The 10,240-nt window shown below is 36.8% G+C and overlaps 1 protein-coding gene across 1 annotated transcript; it reads right to left on the bottom strand.

The window, feature by feature from the left end:
* Window positions 1–6,818: 6,818 nt before the first annotated feature.
* hscb (HscB mitochondrial iron-sulfur cluster cochaperone) lies at window positions 6,819–10,211 on the bottom strand. Its single transcript, XM_056746356.1, has 6 exons — window positions 9,841–10,211; window positions 9,315–9,411; window positions 8,144–8,233; window positions 7,663–7,807; window positions 7,360–7,407; window positions 6,819–7,224 (listed from the first exon to the last, which is right to left on the bottom strand). The coding sequence occupies exons 1-6, from the start codon at window positions 10,170–10,172 to the stop codon at window positions 7,130–7,132; spliced, it is 807 nt and encodes a 268-aa protein (XP_056602334.1). The 5' UTR covers window positions 10,173–10,211; the 3' UTR covers window positions 6,819–7,129.
* Window positions 10,212–10,240: the final 29 nt, after the last annotated feature.

The raw sequence follows: 10,240 nt of genomic DNA, 5'->3' as shown, positions 1-10,240 counted from the left end.
TTGTTTTTTTATGTATTTTTATAGTTATCTTTATTGTTCTTGGAGTGAATTGGTCTGAAGGCTTAGGCCTGAAATACATTCAAGGCAAGAGCTTAGATGTTAGCACTTTTATCCACACAAGCTCAATCTTTGCATTTGTAAATGTATTGGACAAGATCCAAGGAGCACATGCATTAGTGGCCCAGTCAGAGTCCTGACCTCAACCCGATTGAGATGCTGTGGCATGACCTCAAGAGAGCGATTCACACCAGACATCCCAAGAATATTGCTGAACTGAAACACTTTTGTAAAGAGGAATGGTCCAAAATTTCTCCTGACCGTTGTGCAGGTCTGATCTGCAACTATAGGAAACGTTTGGTTGAGGTTATTGCTGCCAAAGGAGGGTCAACCAGTTACTAAACCCAAAGGTTCACGTACTTTTTCCACCCTGCACTATGAATGTTTACATGTTGTGTTCAATAAAAACATGAAAACGTATAATGTTTGTGCGGTATTAGTTTAAGCAGACTGTGTTTCTCTATTGTTGTGACTTAGATGAAGATCAGAACACATTTTATGACCAATTTATGAAGAAATCCAAGTAAGCCCAAAGGGTTCACATACTTTTTCTTTCAACTGTATATAACCCTGAAAAGACATTTTCAATTCAAATTTTAAGCAACTTTCATTTTACAAGAAAGAAACAAATGTAATCAATTCTAGAAACTATGTTGCAAAAAACAGATGAACAATTAGAAATGACACAATATGTCCAGATGACTTACTGTTTTTGCTTTATCTTTCTTCGATGACATTTTCTGGGCCCCCTTTGCAACATACTCCTCCTGGACCCCTAGTATAAATTACAGGCGTGCAACGATTTGAGGACAATCTTAGTTATACTGTGAACTTTTTATAGTAAAACCATTCACCTTTACTTATGGTAGGATTCTGACTTTAAAGGCTTTTTATAGCGTTCTTGTCAACCTCATTCAACTATAAATTCACTCTCTTTTAGCCATTAGGATGGGACTTATGACTGGTTGAAAGCAAAGTTGATCAAGAAATATCATCTTGGTTAAATAGAGACCCAGACAAAACCTAATCTCGCAAAAGCAAGGCAATCTCTCAAATGCTTCATAAATCCAGACAGATATATTAGACTCTAAACAGTCCTATCCATTTTGTAAAGAGCACAAGGTTTCAGACTGCATTCTACAAAGCTATTGTTATTGAGTACTTTTATTGGACTCTGATCTCTAATGAACCCCTGCACCAGCTCCAAACAACAAAAGATTTGTGGAACACACTCTCTCTTTTTATCAAGTTCTGACAAACTTGAATAAAATTCCAGCGTTGTGATAAGAACATCACAGGACAACATATTCTGCGGCGCTCAGAGTTTATGGGTGGATTTTCTCAAAGCCTGATTTGACATGAGCAGAACACTATATAAAAGATATCTACACTGTGCAAATGGAATAGGACAACTTAATTTTCACAGCAAAGAGCAAACGTAACGTTAATATGCCTTATCCATGACTTGCCCATCAACTTTCAATAACATCATAGTCTAGCATGTGAAGAATCTCCGATCATCATTTATTTCTGTTTTTTTTACCAACTCGAATGCTGGCTTTCAAACATTTCCCCTCCAAACCTGAGCTTTGAGATTTCCTACAATACCTTATATACTTTCAAAAGAATAACTAATCATCCTCATTTTCTCTGATCCTTCCAATCCTTGAGGTTTGGTGCCCCGCCAACCTTTAATTAAAATCTAGAGCAGCATCCCCTCGGGCTACGCTCCCCACAGTGCACAAGCCATTTTTCTGTCGCATTTCCAGCCATTTGATACTTCGCTGGAGAATATTAAAGATAATGCAAGTCCATCTTGCTTGAGATTCGAAATCGCTTTTTCCTGCGACATCAATTATGAATAAACTCCACGCCTGTTCACGACGGGGTCTCCCCCAGCGTTTACAAATATTTCTAATGGCTTTTCTTCCATTCACGTAGTAGCTGAAAACATTTGTCAGTTCTGTTTGAAGTGCTAAATCGAGATACACAGCTTGGTTATGGAAAAGAGTGATAACTGTGTTCTTTCTTTATTCTTTGGTTCAAAACAAGATTTTGGACACCAAGTTTACCAAGTGCTGTAATTGAAGCAAATACAAAATCGCAACCTTAGAGTGATGATTCGTTCACAACCCTTGAGAAAAGATGCACCTCTAGGGCCACACATACCAGCTGATGGCCATTGAGATGAATGAGAACACTAATGGATTGCTTTCTCAAAGTATTACACACAGACCTCCATTCAGAGATCACCCCTTCCATCTCCTGTTGAAGGTACAAAAAAATACAGACTTACATCTGTTAATAAATTTGTTATTGTCAATCACAAACATTGACGTTGACTCCAATGATAGCATAAAATGTTTCTGCAATATGACAAAATCTACTTTTTTCATTGAGGAGTATGCAAGAGTAAAATCTGTTAAGTCTTGGGCTGATTCGTCTTATCCCCCTTACTACTGCCGCAAGAAAAAGAAATTCATGTTTATAACGGAGGCACGTTGCGTCCAGGTAAGTAATTGGGTAGATTCTCGATGACGCATGCTCTGTTGACGAGATTACGTGCCGTTGGATCACAGAATTTCAAACTGGAATCTGGGAGACGCTGGTGAGTCATGCCGTCTGCTCGAACCCACATACTCGCCCTCCAGCTCCATGGCTCTCGCTGCAGTTGTCGTTACTTGAGAAACATTTCCACAGAAATCCTCCCGCAAATCTCACATCAAAAGTCCGGAGACACGCTGCAGTGAAGTGAGCGTGGAGTCAATTCTCAGCAAGAGCAAACCAAATGGATTTCAGGCAGAGAAGGGAAGGACGATGTCTCATTAGGTGATTCTGAAAGCGAGGCCAGAATCTTTTGAAGTTAATAAGAGCAACATCATTAACACTATTCACCTTCAGCATTATACTGTACATAAAAAAGGCTCTTGTCTTTATACTGTTGGCCAACTATGAACTAGGCAAACCCAGAACCAGCTTTCGTGGCTGAAATTCAATGAAACACCTAAAAAACATGGCCGGAGCCCAGTTGCATGAATTTAGCCGCTAAATTAAGATTGCGTCTACAACAACTAATCTCACTGACTAGCAATTAGTTAGGACTAAGCAGTCTTACTTTTCATATTTCAATTAGCCTAATCTATCTTTTTATGTAACTGATTTACAAGTTATGAGCAGTCTTGATGAATTTTTTTTGACTATGACTAGTCCTAGCAGTTTATGCAACTGGCCCCAGAAGGTCACATCATAACCTATAATCTAAGGAAAGATTCATTATATATTACGTAAAGAAAACTCATTTTATTTTTAGAATTACGTGGAGCATACATTGTTGTATGCACATTTTAATTGTACTTATTGTTTGTTAGATTTTCCGTTAAGAACGTTAGAAATTTTGTCTGACTTATATAATTAGATATTACAAATAATTTTGTGGGAAAAATTTAAAGTTTTGCACTTTATCACATAATTAAAAAACAATAATTAAATGTTTCCATTTGCTAAGTGTGTCCCATCGGGTTAGAAATACTACATGCACTTGGGATCTTCACGGCCACTAAAACACTTGGGCCAAAAACAGGAAATATTTTATTAAAGTAATTGTCAAGTATCGCAAGTGCCGCAAGATCCCATCATTTACATGTACGGCCACCTCAGATTTTTAATTGCTTAAATAAAAAATAAGGAATTGTTGATTTGTTACTCTGGTTGATCGACCAATCAATTCTGCCCACTGTTTTCAAAGTAATTGGTTTAATTATGTCACATGTTGTGCGTAGCATCTTGACTTTTTAGCCAAGAGTTTAATTTGTACTGAGATGGCGGGTGCGCACAAGTTTGTTTGCTCATCTGCAATACATCTCAGAGTTTCTGCTGTAAGACGTCATAAAGACATCTAGAAGATGTCTGAACGATGTTTATGATTTAGAATGGATGTAAAGCTGATCTTACTAATATGTTAAGCAGATGTTTTTACACAGCAGATCTCCAGATCTTTAGCAGACGTATTACAGACGTTCAGACGTCTCCGAGACGTAAAGTAGATGAGTAAACTATGTACTGCAGATGTCTTGCAGAATGAAATGCAGACGTCAAATAGATGTAAGCCAGATGGATAGTGCTATCTGGGAAGATAACGAGCACACTTCATTTAACTTCATTTAGTGTTCTTGTAATGTTCTTGCAAACTTTTCTCAACAGAAACTTTTTCTCTTTTCAATTAGTTTATGTCTATGTCGAAACCTTTAAATTCAAAGGCTCCTAAAACATGTAACATTCTTGAGTCTGTTGTAAGATTTCTTTAAGTTTATATTCAACTGTCTTTTAATTTATTTTCCTTTTTTTCTCCAAAAAACCTATGTTGACATGTTTTATTGATTTTTATGGCTTTGCAGAGTATTTGTGATGTCCATTGTCTCGGTGTTTAATACCTTTAAAAAAATCTCAAATAAAGGCTACGGTGTAGGCTACGCCTTTGCTGAGTAGTGTACGCTGTACCTACCGCGTTCACACGAGGCTTGTGATGGCAGCATAAAACCCCCTCAATAATCTCGGCCTAATTTGAAGACATGCATGTTTGCCCGCTCTCTTTCATGCCGTCCAACTCAATTTCCCCTCCGCTGATGGTTTAACATTTGTTTTTCTCTTCCCTGCACACCCTCAAAGTATAATGTCTCATTCTCTTCTTTCTTTCAAACCCAATTTGAAGGAGTAGCTGGACACAGCAGTAGCTTCAGAAGTGGTCGATCATGTTTTTCCATTAATTTGGCAGAGCGGTAGATGCTTTCCGATTAGAGAATGAATCATAATCACATCAGATGGCCTCCCACATTCACTCTCTCGCTCTGTCTGCGCTGTGGTTTAATTTTCAGCACATCTACATGTATTAAGGAAACCGTTCTCCTGTGAGCGAGACTGAGGAACGTGACGTTGTTGTTCTTGACTTAATAAACAAGCAAGGCGAGTCGGGTTTGCAGCGGTACATCCACAGGGCACTGCTCCAGTGGTATTACACAGATTTAAATTGAAGACTAAATGTGAACTGGCATCATTAAGCTCTTTTCCAAACTCCATTTTTTTTCTGGTGTTGTATGTTGTGTCGTCGACGTTGATGATTGCAGTTTAGCATTTACTTGAAATTATTACTTTACATAGTGCCGTGTCGTATCAAAATCAGACCCTCTGTGAGATTATGACTCCCCTGTTTCCCCCTATGAAGTTTAGGATTAGGTGTGAGGGCGGGCTTTAGAGATACGGACCAATCACAAAGCAGCATCCTAAGTGAATGAACCAATCAGAAGTAGGGGAGTTAAACTCTTGCAGGGATCCGGAATTCGTAAAGCTCTCTTTGATATTCTGGTCTATTGCTCGAGCTTCTACTTAATTGTTAATCTTTAGGATTTTTTTAATGTTTTCTCGTCTTTCAGGTAATTGAAATGTCTAATCGCTTAGAAAAGCACATCTCTCCTCAACAGAGCACATTTCTAATAAAAAAACACCAAAATAAAACATTTCTTCAAATTAAAAAAATATTATTTCTCTGGAAAACAAAAGAAGATATTTTGAGAAATGTATTCATACAATAGAATTCAATGTTGCAATGTTGTTTGGTTACCAACGTTCTTCAAAATATCTTCTTTGTGTTCTGCCGTGGAAACAAATTCATACAGATTTAAAATGGAATGAGGGTGAGTAAATGGTGAAGGTTTTTGGGGGGATGAACTATCCCTTTTGCCAGGTGTATGAACAATAGAAAAGAAATGGTTAAGAATAATCAATAGTAATTTGTGTACAACCTCGGCTTAAGGAAATAAATATTTTCTTGATCTCTATCTGAAATAGAGCCAAAAAACATGTTTTTATGTGCATTTAAATCTAAGTGTCAGACTGTAATATAAAAGCAGCTCAGGCGATACTCTTCCGTTATGAGAGGAATATAAATTTCATAAACCTATAATTCACAGAGTTATTGAGGTTTTTACCTGCAGTACATAGCCACCCACTCAAAACCCATATGGTAAGGTCACATGCTTCCCTCTACAGGTCATTAAAAACTTTACACCTTGTTTCTTACCAACTCTCCTATTCAATTATATTACATTACATATACATCCTGGTTGGATAGGCCCGTTATTATGTCATTTAATTCATATAGCACCGTAAGCGATTGTACAAACTGGTACAATAACGAAACCCTGTCTCTGCAGTATCTAATAAGAGATGGATGTTAAACTACATGTCCAGAGTAATGACATCATGTAAAATCCTGCTCCAATTAATGAATCAGTCTCCATTAGAGAGAAATGAAAAACATTTATCACAATGAGCATTGCAGAGATTGTATGCGTACAAGCACTCGAGATTCAAACAGGATTGGCTAAAAAATACTTTCTTACACAGATTTTGTCTTGTAGGATTTCACATTTTAACGCTGAATGCAGCTACTGCATTGAGTAAGTCAGTATATTTGTTTTTAAAACAAGAGACTGTTTAAGATAGGTTTTTTACTTTACATTTTATATTATGTTTTTATAAAATTAGGCTTTGAACAATAATATTGAACAATATATTTTTATATTTATATTATATTTACATTTTATATAATTTGCATTTGTTTATTTTTATATATGTATATTATTTTTTTATTTTATTTTTTTAATTAAAGAAGGCATTGAACAAAAGAGCAATAAAAAGTACACATAAATATTATTAATAAAGATATACTCTTTCAAAAGGAAAAGCATAAATGTCCCACATTAAAATTGATTAGGTACATTTTTAATTCATAGTATTGTTAACAATATATGACTGCAAACCAAAAATAAATATTTTTATATCTTAGTTTATTATTTCATATCTTTAATACATTTTATTACCCTTACAATGAAAAACACTGCCTTTGACAATAGATTAAATTAAGTGTATTTATTCAGTTGCCAACAATAATAATATAGCCTACACAAATAACATTAAATAGTATGATTAAAATGTGCAAACACAAGTGTGAAGCTTTAACAGCGCTGGGGCTGACAAAACAAGGAAGTTTAAATTATTTACAATTGTTCACGCTTCCTTACCAACTCTCTGTAATTCTCTTTTTCACCTTCTCCTCTATATTTGACAAGTACTTCATTTGGACCAGAAGGCTTTTTGCGGTCAGCAGATCACCTGCAAAAAGAAACCTGCGAGTCAAACACAAAACCAGCAATTTCCCAATCCCATGCCAAGGAAAGGTGCATGCGGCCCTGGAAGTGAATGTCTGTCAGATTTGGGAAGTCACAGTTTGAAGAAAGCAAAACAAACCTTTGTTCAGAGACAAATTCATCTGTTCAGTCAAATCCTTTAGTTTATCTGGTGAAAAAATAGGGGGGAACGGCAGAAAATAATGTCAATATCCTTTGTCAAAGAAATTCCAAAACAAGCATTATGCTGTAACCACACTGAACTATCACTGAATGAATCAAACACAAAAATAAAGCCAGGAAACATTGAACTTTCTAATTGAATGAACCTAGATCAACAAACCGCCATATACAATAAACAGGCTACAAGCCACATACAGTACGTAGGCATGGAGCAAGATATGGAGCTTTTTGTCCTACACACCGCGCACTGACTGCCCAATAGCGTAGACCTCATCTTGGTTCCGAGTCTCTGCGAGGCTTTCGTTGACCTCCATGACCTCGAGAAGAATCGCAGGGTCGGCAGTGGCATCCGTACCCTCCTCCAATAAAATGCCTCGCAGCTCCAGCTAGAGCAGAAGATTCAGGTTATAAAGGGGAAACTGAATCAGGTTACAAATAGGAGACCGCTTTAGCTCTATTAATAGATTACAAGTTCAGCAAAGTTTCTCAGGAAAGGTATAAACTGCACCCATTTCATTTCAGTGTGTGTCAAAGATTAGACAACATATTTGCCAACAGGTGTTTTTCTCAGTTTTGCGTCAGATTTGCTTCCAATTGGTTTTAAATTTTACTATGTACTGTATAGACGTAGTGTGACTACATTGTCAAAATTGTTGTTGTGGCCGTTGTTTACAACCCCCTTCTCTCTCATACTCAATAAACTCTACCAAAAAAGAAATTACCATGTAGATAGCCCGACTCAGAGGTTTCTGTAGCGTTCTGTAAGCTTTGTTCACCAGGGCTGACTGTGTTTCTGAATTCTCTTGTTCTTTCTGTAAACAGGAGCAGATCACATCAAATAAGATGCATTCTTTTATCATGCAACACAAAGCTACAAAGAATATTACCAGGAGACTGATTTTAGGAAGTAGCAAGCGTATCAAAACAAAAGCTCAACTTTTCAAACTTCTTGAACGTTATATTGATTACGTACGGATGTCACATTTACTTTAAGACATCATGAAAAATTCTGTGTTTGCGGTTAGGAGTTCCTCTCAGGAATGCTGCGAATTGTCAAAAAAAAAAAACAGCCATGTTGATAATTGTGTTTTTTTCCTGAAGGATCTCAGCGTGTGGGTGGACGCAGAGGGTCTGAGCTGTGATGAGATTCGTCAACGAGACGTCAGGTGGAATAAGAGGTGAGAAACGAAAGAAATGACTTGCAGAAGAAAAAAATTTCATCTGTCAGGGTTGCCAGACCCTGGAGAATGAACATCAAGCTTGCTTTTGCTGTCAGGAGACACGGCGGGTACATAACGCACGCACCAATCAGCCACGAGCTGTCTTCAGGCTTGTATGAATGATCGCATGTATCTGCTTTACCTTTCGCATCTAAACAGATATGCATAAGTCTAAACTAGGAATGTGCATGAAGAGGACTAAAGGAACTAGGGTGAAAGTCATGTATGCACGTAGGTTACATTTCATCCCAAAAGTCAAAAGAAAAAGTAAATAAATTACATTTAGCTTCAAACCTTTTTACACCATCAAAATCTGTTCAGAAAATGCATCCTACATATGGCAGAAACTAGTTGCGTGGAGCTTAATACATGATGTAATACTGGTTATAGTATTTTGTGTTATTTTAATTGCGATGCCACACATGAATTCATTTCTTTTTATGACACTTTTAGATATATGACTAAAACCAATAAACTACCCTCTTAAATCAAATGCTGTATTACTGTGATCTCAACATTTTAACTAGAGCATTTGTGAACATCTGCTATGCCTGCCCAGCATCACAATGCCACACAAGGTCATCACAAATGATGGGATGTCACTACACCCTGATTGCAACATTGACATATGTGAAGCGTTGCATAATAAATTTCTTATTGTGCATGTCAGTACCAATGATTTCTGGCTGAAGTTGTCAGGATGGAGATATCTTTGTAGTTCAACAAATCTTTTCTGAAGTTTCTTGGTGTCCAACGAAAACTTTTCTTCACTGAGGAAAGAGAGACATAAACTATAAATGTTTCTGGTGAGTTTTTCTACAACTAATACATTAAAGGAAAATTTTACTGAGAAATGTAAAGGACTTTTAAATATCATCATGTTGTTTTAGTCAGCATGACTTTTCTTCTTTAAAAAACAAACAGTTGTTTTAAAAATACCCAGCCCATTCTGTAAGAAGAAAACATTTCAGGTTTGTATGAATATATGAAATGGTAGGCTACTAAAATGTCACATTTTGTGTTCTAATCTACAAGTAAGAGACAAGGGTTCAGAAAAGAAAAGGGAGAATAAATGATGAAAAGACAGAAAGAAAAGCGTAGATCCATGGTATGCATTGAAACACACATTGCATTTATATGTGTAAATGATATACATGATATGTATGAGGTATAACTTTATCAAAAACCAGTTAACTCACCAGTTCAATATCTGAAAATAATTGATGTCGTCACGGGGAGGCTGGATGACTTTACAGGATGAACAGAAAAATAATTCAGTAGAAGATCCACAGTTCCAACAAACTCTGTTGGCTGTAACAGTGCATAAGAACCTGTAGTTCCGTGTCAAGTTTGCTTTAGCTGCTTTATGAAACACGACCTTCATGTACTGAGAGAAGTGAGAAGTGAAACATCGCGCTAAAGCATAACACTTAACTCCAGGCGCAAGACTCTGTCCTTTAAATATAAAACCGTGTGCATGCCTTAATCCTTGAAACGTTTTTAAAAACAGAAATCTGTTTAATGTTTCCATGTCTGTCCACTGTAACCGCGTTTAAAAGCACGAGACCCTCGCTTCCGGTCATATGTTTGAAATTGTGT

Source organism: Triplophysa dalaica, chromosome 4 (assembly GCF_015846415.1).
Source record: "Triplophysa dalaica isolate WHDGS20190420 chromosome 4, ASM1584641v1, whole genome shotgun sequence".
Taxonomy (NCBI): domain Eukaryota; kingdom Metazoa; phylum Chordata; class Actinopteri; order Cypriniformes; family Nemacheilidae; genus Triplophysa; species Triplophysa dalaica.
This window is presented reverse-complemented; position numbering and strand designations above follow the sequence as displayed.